At 36.5% G+C, this 16,732-nt stretch overlaps 1 protein-coding gene across 2 annotated transcripts; it reads left to right on the top strand.

The window, feature by feature from the left end:
- The first annotated feature begins 1,761 nt into the window (after window positions 1-1,761).
- Window positions 1,762-15,356, top strand: LOC18438185 (uncharacterized). 2 transcript variants are annotated; one of them, XM_088869555.1, is made up of 3 exons: window positions 1,762-2,355; window positions 13,837-13,917; window positions 14,532-15,356. In XM_088869555.1, exons 1-3 carry the CDS (start codon window positions 2,220-2,222, stop codon window positions 14,984-14,986), a joined length of 672 nt encoding a protein of 223 aa, XP_088725681.1. In that variant the 5' UTR covers window positions 1,762-2,219; the 3' UTR covers window positions 14,987-15,356. The 2 variants fall into 2 exon arrangements, with proteins under 2 accessions (XP_088725681.1, XP_020525564.1); XM_020669905.2 differs by lacking the exon at window positions 13,837-13,917.
- The last annotated feature ends 1,376 nt before the right edge of the window (window positions 15,357-16,732 follow it).

The raw sequence follows: 16,732 nt of genomic DNA, 5'->3' as shown, positions 1-16,732 counted from the left end.
ATCACTGGGGTGTCTCATACACCAAAATAAACTGAGCCCTTTTTTTTTTATCAAAAAGTGACACTAATGTCAATGGCAGAGTATACCAAGTGTATATAATAACACTAGTATATGGCATGTGGTATAATAGGGTCCATGAAACATTTCACCATATTCCAAATAAAAAGTTGAGAAGACTAAACGGGTGGGTCATCACCATTGCTATCCAAGGTTTAAAAGCACCGATTGGTGACCCAGATCGCTCATCTAGAAAACCAGTCGGATCCACAATTCGGATTTGTGGTCTGACCGAATAAACTGGGCAATAAAAAATTTTAAAAAAATAGAAAACAAAAAAAATAAATTAAAAAGCTAGAGTGGGACCGGTTCTCAAATGGATCAAATTGTTTCCTGATACTTTGGTAGAACCAGACCAATCGTACTGATTCTCGATCGAAACCAGCCGGTTTTGGTCTGTTGATTTTTAAAACATTGTTGCTATCAATAACAGATAGTAGAGATTTGTTGGATATGGTGATTATCCAAAATCACCCATAAAGAAATCTCATATTACGTGGGATTAAGATTGATATTGATAAGTTTCCTAAAAGAAATAGAAATCCAAAAAGATTAAGACTATGTGATATATCTCTTGGTTCTTGAAATATATGTAACACCTATAGGAAGTTTCTTATTTGGTGTTGACTTCTAACCTTATATATATATATATGGGATGAAAGTGAAGAGAATTGGTGTGTCCTATTTGGGTCACCATATAGGAAATGTGGTTTGCTCTAAAGAGAAAGGTTGGGCCTCCTCTGCTCTAGAGGCTAGTCCTCCTTTAGAGAGAAGAGAGTTTTTTATGGAGAAAAATGACTTCCTACGGTGAGAAACGCCTCGAATGTACTTTCTATAGATTGAGACTGGTTTCTTATAGAGAAGCGGTTCCCATAAAGATTTTGAGTGGTGTCACTTTTTATAGAGAGAAAATCTATATTGCTCTTAAGGTTCTCCTCCTGGACAGTGGTTTAGCAGTGGAATGGAGAAGAGACCCTCCTAGACAGTAGTTTAGTTGTGGAATGGAGATGATCTCTTCATGTAATGTAACTTTCATTGATATAGTGGATTTCAGTGTATCGTACATGTGGATATAGCCATCTTGGGATGAACTACGTAAATCTTTGTTTTATTACAGTATGTGTATTTCGTACTTTATTTCTCGTATTTTAGCTTGTGCTATCTTTTATTTTATTTCTAACTGGATAAGTATACGATATTGGTGGGATCTAACCTTTGCATTCTTGTTTGCGCATCTAAAAAGGTTCTTATATCCTAACGTGGATTAATCGTAGTTATAGATGATTTAACACTATCCATTGTTAAGAAGCCATCCCTATATTGCATTTAATAAGTATTTCCAAAAGCATCTTCCTCCCCAGGCAGTGTGTATACTTCCCCAAATAATCATAGACGACAAAATTGGGACATCTCCAACTACTTTTGGGCTCAAAACTACTAGCATGTCCAAGCAACCTGTCAAAATTACTATTATACCCTTGAACTCAATCCAACTTACATCTCAACGCTACCCTTGAAGAGAGGACAAGAACAAAAAAAAACTATTATACCTCCACAGTAGTGCACCAGTGTGATGCCACCCCATTGCAATTTGTATGGCTGTTAGGTAAACTGTTTATCCCAAAGAATTAAATGCATTGACCAATAGCCATATGAGAGAGAATTAGAAGCTATGAGAGAGAGTTTAAAGGGAAAACCTTGCAAGCAGTGTGGGCCAAAACAAAGTTTTGTTTTCTTTGTGTGAAATGCCAGGAATCAGCTCTGCAATCACATGAATATGGCAACAACAAGAGAGGGCCAACTCTCTATATTTTAGCCCTAGAATTGGAGCCCACCTCAAATATCTACAATGTCTTCGCTTTCAAGGTCAGTCTCCCCATAGGAGTTCTGTCTCTTCAGCTTCTACCCCCCAAAGCATAAGCATCCAGAGAGAGAGAGGCTGCGAGGAAATAAAATCCTGATACGCCACCTCTGAGAGAGAGAGAGAGAGAGAGGGTGTGAGGGAGAGATTGGAAAGAAAAATAGGGCTACCCCACAAATCGTTCTCTACTTTACTCTTTTTTTAATTTCACTCTAAGACATCACACAGTGGAAACAGCTTGTGCACTGGAATTGGGTTGTGGGTCTCTCTGGATTTGGGCATGATTGGGTGATTTGGCCAAATGGGTGGCTGCGTGTCCCTCAGGAAACGCCATGATTCTTCCATGAAGCTCCACATCTCCATGTCGAACAATAACCAGAAGGTTCTCTTTCCAGTTGATGGCAATGATTTTTTCAATTCGATGGACAGACGTGGAGGTGGGTGTTGAGGTTTTCCATTACCTGATAATTTCGTTAAGGATGAAGAATTATATATATATATATATATATATATATATATATATATATATATATATATATATATATATATTCCTTTCACCAATCTATTTATCGGATCATGGTTCTCAGTCTCTCGCGAATTCACTATTGTTTGATTTTTGGGTTTTCTGATTAAATTTTGATTGGGTTTCCTGATTGAGATGGCTGTAGGTTGAATAACTATATAGGTTGAATAACTATAATCTAATGGTTTTAATTATTATTATTATTATTATTATTATTATTATTATTATTATTATTATTATTATTATTATTTGTAAATGATGATGGTGAAGGTGTTGGTTAAACTGTCCTTGTGAAGATCATACTTGAATAACTTCGTGTTTACTATTGATTCTAAGTTGGTGTCTGAGAATTACATGAGGACCTTTTGTCTTTCTCCTCTTTTTGGATTGAAAGAATTGACTACCTGTTTTTTCTGCGAATTACAGATTTAGAGTTCTCTTTCTCTCACTAGCTTCTGCCTTTTATGTAATCTAGTATATCAATTTTGGACTATAATGTTCGTTTGCTATTGAATAAGCATATTACTATGGGCGATTTTGATTTATTTCGTTTTTATAAGTGAAATCCAATACTCTTTTGATTCCTTATACAATTTTGGACAATGCCCATATTGTTTTAGTTCATGACACATCATCGCAGATTCTATGTGCATAAGAAGATGTAACATACTTGTACTACATATAGTTGTATTTGAGGTAGGAAATGGATTATGTGGTTTTCGCAATTGAGCTTCTGATAGAATGTTTATCACTTTATTTATAGTATGAAGGATGAGTTTGAATGCCACTTTGTGTGGAGTAGGTCTGTAGAGGAGGATCTGATTTGTACACTATTGAGTTGGGGCCTTTCCAATTTTATTGACTCTTCATTTATTCTTTCTACTAAAAAAACTTTTTGAGCGGAAAAGAAGTTATTGCTCAACCATAAAATGGTTGCATAACTAGGGTTAAGCAAGAATTTGAACATTTTGTCTCAACCCACATAATTCATATTTTCATGACTTTGCCGAGTCCAGACTCTGCCTCGCCCTATGAGCGAGGTTAGTTAGGGTGAGGCCAAGTTACGAATGAGTTCAGTGTACACAGGGAGGTGTACGCTACTGGCAAAGTTTATCAAAACATTTGACAAAAACTGATCAAATTTTTTACTTCTAGGCCTGTATCATTCCTTTTCTTCATCCAAATCAATCTATCTTCAATCGATATAGATCAAAACTTCTGATTTAGTGTTTTATTCATCAATGTTTTGGTGAAAAATAGCTGCTCTATGAACTATTCCGCCTAAACATATATTCTTTTATTCAATCCAGGGAAACCTGGTGCTATTTGTTCTTGATGCAGCCCTCCACAAGATCCCCATACTTTTTTTTGGGATCGAAGGCCAGAGACAGGAGATCTGGCCAAAATATCTTTGTTCTTGTAAAAAAGCAGTTTTTCAGAACAATCCCTTATCTATCTGCCATTCCATTGATTTCTTTGTATTTTTTCCCAAATCTATTGAAACTTGGTTCCCTTTGATCGTGATTCAACTCTCTGCAATAAACCCATACTGATTCGTTTGATTAATAGCTGGAAAATGAGATTTTTGGCTTGAAATTTGGTGTTTTTTTTGGAGAAAAACGGCATTTTCCATACCGTATGTTTTTTGGGGCAACGAATCTCTTTTTTTGGGAAAATTTTCATCTTTCCATTAATTTCAATTTTTCTTATTTTTTTAGTAGTTTTCCCCATTTTTTTTTGGTTTTCCTCCAGCCTATAAGGTATCGGGCTTGACTTGGGTAAGTCCACTATGACTCGTCTGAGAAACTCGCCTCAGGCTAGTGCCAAGTACCTGGCCTGAGTTGATGTATGAAACATTTATTTATATTGTGAAGTCCATGTGCAACACTTGAATGGTATTCCTTTGGGACCTGTAATTTATATTAAGTGGAACAAGTCCACTAGAGTGTGTTAAACGTCATTTTTGACGTACTTACATCCCTGGTACAAATAAGAAGAGAGCCAGTAACAACCTGATTCTGTCGGTACCCAAGACACCTCCAAACCAAGGCAACACTGCAAAATAAGCCTAAAATTGGGCAACCTTGGAAAATGTATTAAAACGGCTTTGAAAGACATGAAAAGGGTAGTTTGGGATACTCGTAGGATGCTCGCAAAGTTTCGTCACATTCAGATAAGTTTTGACTCGATCAGAACGAAAGTCAATTCTCAAAGACCAGTACCTATCGTGCTGAAAAGAGACCTTATAACTATAGCCCTATACTAAGGGCTTCAAAACTATACCAGACCACTTCCATTGCATCCAGAATGTCGAAAAAACCCCAGGGACCAAATTTGGAATCAATCGGACCTCCCAGGAACATTCTCAACCCAAATTACCACAAACGGTTAGGTTTTATACTATTGCGGTGCGCCTCACCGAACCAGTTTCCAATCATGGAGGTTGTGTTTTCACATCTCGGGATGATCTGCAAGCGCCTACAGGTTGCTCGTTTGGAATCGGAACAAGCTCAAATTCAGACACAAGCTAGGTCTCGACGACCCGATCATTTTGACATATGGCACGCATCATGATGTGACCTAGAACCAAGACTTTTCTAGAGAGAAGATGAGCCCGAAACCATAGAAGATACAGTTTTGAAAGAAAGACATCTCGAACTTCGTGAAGCGATAACTTGAAATCCGTACATCGGATCATCGTAAAGTCGGGTTCGATACGACCGTATAACGAAGGGCTACAAGCTGGTACAACTTTTGCACTCAATCTAAGGTCGGATAGCGCAAATTCCAAAGTTTAAGAAGGCAAGATTTCCCTGTCACCGGAATCCCTCTTTCCGACGACCTACCGAATTCAGAAACACTTCAAGCAAGAACCAAATCGGACAAATTTTGGTGCAAAGAAATTGTGACAGTCTCCTCTTTAATTTGCAATCAAAATAAAGACTCGGAACACCATGGATCGCATTGCATTGACTGTCAAAGTACACAACCTAGTCAGATTTCTACCACTCGGGAAAAGTCCGTCTCAAGGCGATCAAAAGACATCAAACTCTTCAAAATCAAGCAAGCATCAAGACTACGATGATGGATCGTCTGAACTACCGCCACAAGCATCTGAAAAAGCTTTCAAATCTGGCAATGGCGAAAGGTCCCTCGGAGAGGGATGGTTTTGTCATTAGCACAAAAGGTGTAAAAGGCATTTTGGTCATTATTCTTAAATTTGGGATTTTATTGTAATTTCTTTTAATCATAATTTGGCTTAGTTTTGAGCATCCACCCATGTTTGGTGGGTCTTCTATATAAACTAGCTTAAGTCAATTGTAAAAGGTTAGATAATTCATTAACGAAATCGAGGCATTAAGCTTATGTCCACTTGTCTTTTGCTTCTAACCCTTGGATCCAGTAGCGAGGAGAGAGAAAAATTTCAGAGAGAGAAACTACCCCTGGCCTATCCTGATCGCGCGACCTCGTTCTCTCTCTTCCTTTCTTAGGCTATGCCACGCCTGAAGGCCACTCTTTCTCTACACACGTTGCTTGCCTCGCGCAGTAACCTAGAGCCACGGCAAATGCGCGGCCCTGTCTCTTCCCCCTTCTCTATCTCATTCTTGTCGCGCTGTGGGTCTCAGAGTAGCAGAACTCGTGGTCCCGCTCTCTTTGCGACCTTCCCCTTTATGCTTCGATCGCAAACGCAACAAACCTGTGGCTCTGTATAGTATCCCTCTATCCGTCATACGCTCAATTCAATACCTTCAGAGTCATCCCAAGAGTTCCAACCCTCATACCATCGCTCTAACTTCCTCTCCGTACAGCCGAGTTGAGCCACGAGAAATGCATACGTTCTCTCCCTCACTCACTTGGGTGGAGTCTTCATGAGTCGATAGTCGAGCGGGTTTTAACTCTTTAGTTGCTCTGATAGCCTGAGCGCATAGAGTTTGCGCGGATAGGGGGATTCTTGTCACATTTCTCCCCTTGTTCTTTCTTTTGCCAGCCAGCCCCCTCGTTTGAGTGAACCATTATGGAGGAATATCATCGAATTCACATTGCAGTTTCAACATAAGAGAACAGGGCAACGTGTTAAAGCCTGAGGAGAGTTCGTGTCCAAACCGTGGTGGCAGACAATCGGAGGGCTTCGTAATTGTTCTAAGAGGGCGAACTGCCCGAGCGTGTCCCCAAACCGCCAAACGACGAGGTAGGAGCCTAAACACACCCCTGTCGTAAAATCTTTCTCATTGTTGCTTCCTATTTGCACAATGAAGAGCACGCATGCGCACACCAACAAATGTGCAGCGCGCGCAGACCCTCCGCGGTTGTTTGAAGGAGGATTTTCTCCCGCCGTCCGTGCGAGTAAAAATCAGGCCCCGACCAGAGTGCTTTCCAAAAAGTTCCTTTATGCAGAGCGGTTTCTGCAGGTATAACTTTACACTCAGATGTCCTTTTGAGGTGGTCTAAGCACAAATTGAAGATCTAAAGAAACGAGAACAACAATTACTAATTCATCAGCCAATACATTCCAAAAAGTTGAAAACCAAGTAATAAAGGTTTTGTAAAATCTTCTAAGGTATTAATCAGTAAAAGTATTGGTGTTGGTTGAATATATTTACGGAAATAACTCAATCCTTTCTTACTTTATTTACTTTATTCTAGTATTCGTATTCACATTTTATTTGATATTTGATTGAATTGGCACGACCAATTAATATTTATTTATTTTTTATTTCGCACTAGCCATAGCAATTGCCCCTACCAACGCAACTAAAAGAATTATAGAAATGAGTTATAATGGAAAAAAAAGTCAGTTGATAGATGAATCCCAATTTGTTGTGACATTTCAGAGCTCCCGACCTGACTTATCGAGAAAGAGGTCATGAAATGATGACGAAATGAACCTACTGCACTAACGAACTGATCCTTGGCCTGCAGAGATGTGAGTCATGATGCTCCTAGGGGCGATGGGGAATGGCAAAGTTGTTTCTTTCTTTTTTTAGTTAGTTAAGATAGTCTACGAATTTTGTTGAAGTTTAGAAAGAGCTTTCTAAGGGCCTAGATTCCTAGAACTATTAAGGAACTGGTTTCCTAATTTCGAGAGAATCTGGAAGACGAGAAAGTTCAGGAAAGTAGTGATAGCTTGAGTCCCAAGCTCAGCAAAATAAAGAGGGAGTCACGGCAAACACACATGCACCCAAATACTAAGGAGGGATTCACATGTTATATAATGCACACAACACAAACATATACTAAGACTTTAGCATATGTTAATATATTAAATAAAAGACAAATTTAGCATGAGATTTCATCTTCCACGTAAATAATATAATATCAGACATATGATGTTCTGCATAGTGACACTTGTTGTTTCAAGATGCTTTGAATTGGTGTTTTTGATGGTGACATTGTGAACCTAACAGGGTTAGATAGGAAACTGGAATTCTTGCATCACTATGGGAACCGTCCTGATGCTTGTATGATCCTTAGGCTCTTACGCATTTAGTTGAGCCAACTGGCCATGCGTGCCAATCTTTTACTCCTACATAGAAGATTGGGATTCTTGTATTACTAGGTGGAGTTTCTTGCTCCCAAAAACTAAAACAATGGAATGGATTAATTTGAGTTATAGACTCGAATCTGAAGGTGATAAAGTATGCTTCTGTATATTCTACTGGGGGCGTGCTGCGATGGTTGGAACGTGGATGCAAATCTTCAGATGATACTGAATTTGCTGTATGTGCATCTGCACTTTGGTTGCGAGTAAGATTGATATTGCAATGAAAGTTTGTTTGTTTTGACAATCTGTCTCTTATTTTTAACTGAGGAGGTGAGAATATACCAGAAACTAAAAGCAAGATTTTATTGGATGCTAGTGATCAATGATAGTTGTATAACTTGAGGGTGGACGAGCTCTGTTCAGGGTACATATAATATTCAGTATCATTACTAATGGAAGGGAAAACAGAGAAGAGGTCTCTGTTTTTTCTTGATTTTGTTGATCAATTAAAAATGGGCTCTATGTTAGACCATCATATCGGATTTCTAAATAATATATCTGTAGGCAGATTGTTCTCATCCTTATGGATCTGGTTAGATGTTTTTATATCAGGAAGCATCCTTAAATTTCATATTTCGGTTCCAATAAATGGTGTGTTGAATATTAAAATTTTTGTCCTATTTTTGGAAAGTATGTGTGTCAGGATAGTAGAGAGAGTTTTCATGTGTCAATGAATCCCCATCTTGACAATTTTGTTTGATTAGACAGTGACAGGGATTGTCCTTGCAGTAATTGTGCTTGCAGTAACCTGACTAGACTATGCTGCACGGTGAATTATACTCGCTTTATCTCTTCAAAGATTGATAAAAATCAGTGTTTAAGAAAAAAAGGACTCTGGTTGTAACTTGCTCGGTCCCAAGCCTGAGTCAGGTACCTGATCCTGTCAGGTAGTTGGTCAAGTCCAAACATTTAAATAAAATATTGGGAACTGCTCAGACCCGACCGGTTTCATGTGTTTGCTTTCGGACTTGGCATGCTGCCAAGCCCCGGTAACTCAGCAGAGTTTCAAGCATTGATAGAAATTAGTACTCTTATTGCTTATGTTCTTGCAATTTTTTATTTGGTTCTGCAAATCTAATTTTGAAGTTGTTCGTCTCTTTTGTTTGGCACCATCTAATTGGTTCAAACAATATATATGATACCCTTGCTAGTAGGTTTATTCTTCATGAGACATTTATGTCATGATAGTGGTCATCAATCCCTTGCAAAATATGAGGCATAAGTTGTTCACCATCAAAGCATTCTATAATGTACACACTATTGTATATGGTTCTAACTATATATCTTTCCCATCCACATTGTCAGTCTTCCACTATATTGACAATAAATTAGCAAATATATGTTTCTGATATTATAAGTGAAATTCTTCATATGTACGAACCAAACGTGCTTTTATACTATATAACATGAGAACCATATGTAAGAACCACATTTAGCACTGAAATAAATGAATCAATAATTTCTCTTTTTCATTTTAGTGAGTGACCTATCTATAATGTCTAGTGTTGTATTGTGGAAAGCTAATTTCTATGACTTCGCTTCCTCGTCCAGCACAGTAAGTGGGCTAATACTAAGAGAGCATTAAGCTCATTTCTCAAAAAATGTTGGTGACAATATTTGGCAGTTCAGACCTATTCATGTAATTGAGACTATTTCCAGCATTGACTTCAAAATGCGATTACTGTGAGTTGAAGGGTATCATACAATGCTGATTCCTTGCAAATGGGGTTTTATATGGTAAAGATTGTTTAAAATAGTGATTGGGGGTTGGCCCATGGAATTCTTAGTTCTAGACAATATACTGAGGACTGGATTATCATTTATAAGGTTGACCTGGAGGAGTTTTTGCACTTTGGAAGTGGTCCAACAGGAGAAGAGATGCAGTAGAATTTCTGATGGAAGGCTCGATAATTCTCAAGTTTAGCCACATTTTGTTATCCCATGGTTGTCTGTTTAGAGTTTCCGAGTGATTTGGATCTTTAATTTTTGAGGCACTTGTCTTTGAGGCACTTGTCTTTAATGGGTTACCCATATTGAGATCTCAATTTTCAAGAATAGTTGCCTAGCCTGTGTCATTTTCTTGTCTGTTGTCCAACATTTTGTCTATATGGGCTCTTTTACTTAATCCTATGCTCTACATTCGAATTGAATTTCTGCAGCTGATTTGAACTTACAAGTTATGATCGTCCCACACCTGTACCATAATGGAAAAACTAACTTGGAGCTTCATTCATGGCACTGTGGGGGAATATCTTGCCCCAGATTTTGATTACATGTTAAAATTGTGCAAGGCAAGAGTAGGAAATTGCAAGGGAGTCCTTTATCAATGTCATCCAACCACTACATTCTAGTAAGCCTTTGTTCATGACAACACATCAATAGTGGTTCCGGCAAGGTGAATACAGTCAAGAAAACAAATTTTGGTTCAACTTCTCCTAGACATTGGAAATCTAGTTCAAGATGTTAATTTAGTGTTACATTGTTATATTTTACTTTATGCCTTATGGGATCAATTTGATTGATTGGTTCAGAAGAACTTGAGATAGCTGGGTTGAAGTTTAGGAGCACAAGAATCGACTTCTTTTTTCAAAGTCTCTCATGGGATTATACCTTGAATTTGAAGAGACTGGTAGTAGTCACGGAGTCTTTGTCCGACATAGTATTGGTTGCTGGGCATTGGCCTAATATGGTCTATTGACCCCCTTCCTACTGCATAAACCTACCAAGATTACTTACAATTGGTGTAAGAAATTGTCCTTTTATTGAGTCATTCTGGTGATAACTGATAATGACAAAAGATGGATAATTGTGAAGAAAGGGTTGAATCAAGTTGCTTTTGAAATGCAACCAAGGGAACTCTATGATAAGAGAATGAAAGAAAAAGGAAGAGTAAAACATAGAATAAAGTCACAGGAGGAGAGAAATTAATACCATGCCCAATTAAACATATTAGTACTTCTTGTGTGCTTGCCACATGTTTTGAGCGATGTATCAAGTTTCCTACAAGAAATATTTCTAGCGTCTTATATTCATGTACTTCTAGAGGGGTAATTCTGTCTTTATAATTTTATGAATGGTAACTTTCATTCACTTGCAAGAGGTATGTAAATCTTAATACATTGTGGCTGTATATAAGTGACTTTCCTCATAATTTTATAACAGATTTTCCAGCACATTCCTCGCTCCCGCCCTCCCTCCCTCCCTCCCTCTCTTATGTAGTCAAGCATATGTATATGAGGTACATGGGATTATACGTTATTTTATATATATATATGGAAGAAAATTGTTTCATTCGGGCTGGACTGCATTTCTACATATGCTGTCTAGAAAATGTAAAGCATCCATCAAGTAGGTGTTCCATCTAAAAACAATGGAAACTAATTGTCCAAATGTTTTCTTATTAGAATTATTATTTTTAGTTTTTTAAATTTATTTATTTTTTGAAATTCATGATTTCCATGTTAGAGATTACATGTATTTAAAAATTAAATCTTAAAATCCATTTCAAAAATAGATTTATTAAGAGGCCTACATTTATACATATGCGGGCTTGGTTGCATAGAAACCGGGTATATATATATAGGGAATGGATGCTGTCAACCCACGGGCTGATTGCTACAGTGTCAGCCAATGGCCCAGATTGAATCTGGGCCGATCTGACGGTTACGGCCTTATTTCGTATTTGAATTGTCATTTTTTTTGTACAAATCTAAATCACTTGAAAATTTAGGCGTACATTCTACTCATCAAGGCGTACCTAATAAAAATAATATATATATATATATATATATATATATATATATATATATATATATATATATATATATATATTAGGGTGTGGTTTCCATAAGGTTGCAACCTTAAACAATCCAATTAAGGCGCACCTCCAAATTTTATTATAACATATAATTTTGGTGTAAAAAATTCTTAGGATTATCTCAAAAACTATTTTCATTTCTAGTTATAAAATTTTAAACTCCAAAAAGGGTTAAAATTGCAAGATCACTTTTTTGGGACTCAAAATCGTCTTCTTCTTTTTTTTTCATAGTCATACATCTCGATGTCGAGATGATAAGTTAGAGGGTTTTACACTATTAAAACAACCTTTTCCGATAGATTTTTGAGGTGCATCTTTAATTCTACATTTTAAGGTTGAAACCTTATATAAATATTTTTCACACATATATATATATATATATATATATATATATGAAAAAGTCTTTCCAACGCCTATAGGCGAAAATGAACAGTGATTTCGCTTATGCTCATCACCGTCTAAAGTTCATCGCACAGTCACGATTGTCCGGTAATGTTTCATTTTCATTTTTTTTCTATAAATCGGAATGATCTAAAATTTGGAGTTTGTGTACATCTTAGTGAGGCACACCTAATAAAAATATGAAAAAAATATTTCGTAAAATATAATTTGACTAAAATACCCTCATAAATTTTTAAGGGTATTTTGGTCAATTTATATTTTACGAATTATTTTTGTTATATTTTATTAAATTCTCCTATTTTTGATGAACACATGCTCCAAATTTCAGATCATTCCAATTTGTTGAAAAAAAATGAAAATTGAAACACTACCAGACAACTGTGACCGTGCGATGAATTTTGGACGGTGATGAGCATAGACGAAATCACTGTTTATTTTAGCCTATAGGTATTGTGTAGTGTTTTCCTATATATATATATATATATATATATATATATCAAGTTGCACCTAATAAAAATATTAAAGAATTATTGGCAAAAAAAAATTGGGCAAAATACCATTATAATTTTTTTCGGTATTTTGGTCAATTTATTTTTGTAAATTAATTTTTAGTATTTTTATTAGGTTGGCCTATTTTTCAAGATAATACACTCAAAATTTCAATTGAATTGGACTTGTAAAAAAAAATGAATTAATTAAAATATAGAACAATCGTGATCATTGGATCGGCCCATATTGTTGAGCATTTATTGTACCTTTCAGCTAGTGGGTTGACCTTAGACTTTCCTTATATATATATATATATATATATATATAGGAAAAGCTTTCTATGTTTCCCCTACAACATAGAAGTTCTATCCTCCCCCCACCATCCAGCCGTCCATTTTTTATCAAGAGAGCTACTCACCGTTTGATCCTAGATCCGATGTCTCAAAGTATTTTATTTTTAGTTTTTTTAATACAATTTTTCTGAATATGAAATTTGGTATGTGCCATCTTCTCATTGGGGTGCACCTATAAAAAATATTAACAATAATTTTTTCAATAAAAAATAATGACCAAAATACCCCTTGAAATTTTCAGGGGTATTTTGGATATTTTATTTTATTGAAAATATTTGTTTTTATATTTTTTGTTAGTGCGAGTTTAATAGAGGAATGGACGACCAAAATTTGGTGTCAAAACAGTTTATAGAAAAAAAAATTAAAAATAAAACAGTGTAGAGACGTGACATTGTAATTGGGGCAATCTTAGTCCTCCATTCAAAAAAAGGACAGTTGGATAAGGGGGAGGATAGAACTTCTATGTTGTAGGGGAACATAGAAAGCTTTCTCATATATATATATATATACACTTTTGAGTAACATGTTTCAAATGGCTAAATATGGCTAACATCCGTAATTAGATCATTAAAATATAACCTGACGTAAATGCTTGCATAATACTTCCTCTAGTAATGTATGTTTACCATCGAAGATATCATGCTATCTTTCCATATTCTACTTTGAAGTCTCCCATAAAACTCTTGAAAAGTAAATATTCTTGTTGGTTGACTAGCCAGTCTTTTGTAATACTTCCCATATGGGATTTAGAAAGAACTTCCCTTGATTGGTGAATTTCCTTGTTGTAAACAGGTAGTAAGGAGGAAACATACTTTGACTCTCATGCCTGGTTAGACTCTGACTGTGAAGATGACTTTGTAAGTGTAAATGGAGGTAAGAGACACAACATCATCTATGGAGTTGGAAACTGTCTGCTGTTTATGTGAAGGAAAGTATATTATAATCCAGTTGAATATAAGAAACATTTTCTATTAAAACAGGAAACATAACCACAGCCCATCGATTTACTGATAAAGAAAAAGGAGACAAACATCCCCATCGGTCATCACTAACGCTGATGAAGTGTCTGACTCTTCATTGGGCTGTATCCTGTCTGTTAGATCTCTCTCTCTCTCTCTCTAGCTCTTCATGTGTGTGTGCACATGCGTGCGTGCATCATTTTGATGGTTGGTCATTACCCTGATGAACCATGGCTTTCCACAGGCCATCAGATTTACTATAATACCATACGTCCCTTTATATAAGGACACTTTTAGTTGGTTACCTTCTTCCTCTCTCTCTCTCTCTCTCTCTCTCTCTCTCTCTGCATCATTTTGATGGTTGGTCATGGCCCTGATGAACCATGGTTTTCCGCAGGCCATCAGATTTACTATATACTATACTTCCCTTTGTATAAGGACACTATTAGTTCGTTATCTTCTTTCTTTAACAGTTTTTTGGGTCATCAGATTTATGCATTGTGGATAATATGCTCTTATTTTTTGCAGATTTCACGCCTTATAGAGGCAGTTTTAGTCATCCAAGCAGCAACCAAGCAACCCCTCGAACGAGTGCTGCTTCCTTGGCAGATCAGGCATCCATTCCCAAACCTTCTGCTTCTCCTTTGGAGAAGAAGAAACTTTCAGACTTTTTCAGGGTGAAATCAGAGAGTGAAATTGTTGTTCCTGAAACCCCCTCACCATTACAGCCTTCTCTTGCTAGTAACCTTAGTAATGGCGAAAAACCACTAGAGAGTATTAAATCAACATCTACTGAGAAAACTGAATTTACAAACATGACACCCCTCAGTGAGAGACATGCTTCTTTAAAGGACCACAAAGAAGAGAATGAGAAGAGAGTTAAGGCTAAGGCGAGCCAGTGTTGCTTGCCCAGCCTGGTTCGAAACGTTAGCTTTGGAGAGAAGAAGAAGCTGGCAAGCCCCAATGGCCAGATCAAAGGATAGGAGCTGTAATCAATCTTAGAGAGAATTTATGAAAACTGGTTCAGTGGGGTGATGGAGAAAGCCCTAACATCAAGCTTGACGGTTACTTGAAACAGTAAGATGGCTTTGGAATCCACCCTGAGCAGTTATATTTTCTGTTGGATATTTTTCATGTCATGTTTTTTCATAAAAAATAGGAATATGGGCCTGTGCTAGGTGTTTCTTTAAGAAACTGTCTGCTGGATGATCGAAAGAAGATGCAGACGTGGTTGCTTTTGTGAAAATTATAATGTGTTTTCAGGATAAAAATATCATGTTTAGAGTTTTTGTTCATTAAATAGTACTGTGAATGATATTCCAATAATATACGGAAAAGAAAATCTTTACGTAAGTGAATTTATTTTTTTCCCTTCTATTTTGCATTCCGTGTTTTGATGACAACTGGTTTTTTTACTATGTCCGATATGTGTTTGAGAGTCTGATATGTTATATCCCTGGATAGAGCAATTTAGGAATGGATCCATTCATAATTCTTTTCATGAAATCTTTGATGTCTCTCAAAAAGAGGATAAAATTGTTATACCCAAGAACAAATATGAGTTGGACTGAGATTATTGTGATCTGTGGTATTTGTGTACTTCATTCAACTTGCCAATTTCCGAGTATCGGCAAGCTGGCCCAAAATGTTGAGAGAAAAGGAAAAGAAAAAAAAGCTTGCCCAAAATGTTGAGAGAAAAAGAAAAGAAAAAAAAGCTTGCCCAAAATGTTGAGAGAAAAAAAAAAGGTAAAGTGAAACCGTAAAAATGTGATTTTGAATTGTCAAAGATCATTGAATCACTGTTTCAATAAAAAGGGATTCAAAAGATGCAAAAAAAAATTGAACAATCAAAGTCGTCAAAAGAAATTGAATATTGATTCATTCATGTGAATTAGAACTCATCAAAAAAGAATTTGAAGATTGAAAATCGTATTTTGTATCAGTATTTCCACTGTCTTGATGGCCAGCTTTTCAATTGTCAAAATATAAACAATTAACCATGATCGGAACACCCGCTCAATTGTCAAATTTGTAACTACAGCACAGATCCAAAGAGACGGAGAGTTCAAATTCAGAGAATAACCCTAATTTTCAAATCTTTGGACTCCATAATAATAGGCATTCAATTTGAAATCTTTAAATCTTGTAATTTTTTTTTTTGGCTAAGCAAACAAAGAGCTTTTAACTAAGCTGGCAAGGGTAGCTGAGAGATTGATCAATACATGAGATAAATAGGAAGTGTACATATATACTTAAAGATAAGGAGCTCTTAGAAGCTCGTTATATAAGTGATGTCATTGCAACTCTCAAAATGCTCTAAAAGCACAAAATGACAATGTTATATGTCATTTTTGACGTACTTGTATCTCTAGGATGTATAAGGAGAGAGCTGGTAGTAACCTGGTCTCGTCGGTGCCCAAAACGCCGCCAGACCACGGGAACACTGTAGCAATAAGCCTAATATTGGGCGACATCTAAAGAAGTGTCAGAATGGCCTCAAATTGTATGAGAGGGTAGTTTTGGATGCCCTAATGACACCCATAAAGTTATGTCGTGTTCTGACAAGTTTTGAACTATCACGTTTTGATAAGTTTTAAGCCAATTAGTTTTCAAATCTAGTTCCTATCATGATGAAAATAGACTATATAACTAACTACAACCCTATTTTCTGGATCTCAAAAAAGTGTCAGACTGCCGTCATTGGATTCAGAACGTTGAAAAACTCCCAC

This window comes from Amborella trichopoda, chromosome 6, assembly GCF_054954075.1.
Source record: "Amborella trichopoda isolate Santa Cruz 75 chromosome 6, AtrichopodaSantaCruz75HAP2 v2.0, whole genome shotgun sequence".
Lineage (NCBI taxonomy): Eukaryota > Viridiplantae > Streptophyta > Magnoliopsida > Amborellales > Amborellaceae > Amborella > Amborella trichopoda.
This window is presented reverse-complemented; position numbering and strand designations above follow the sequence as displayed.

Excerpts from the sequence above, each read along its gene's own strand:
- LOC18438185 (XM_088869555.1), top strand. The coding sequence starts at position 2,220 with ATGGGTGGCTGCGTGTCCCTCAGGAAACGCCATGATTCTTCCATGAAG. Across the intron at positions 2,356-13,836 it reads TTCGATGGACAGACGTGGAG|GTAGTAAGGAGGAAACATAC; the intron begins GTGGGTGTTGAG and ends TGTTGTAAACAG. Across the intron at positions 13,918-14,531 it reads CTTTGTAAGTGTAAATGGAG|ATTTCACGCCTTATAGAGGC; the intron begins GTAAGAGACACA and ends TATTTTTTGCAG.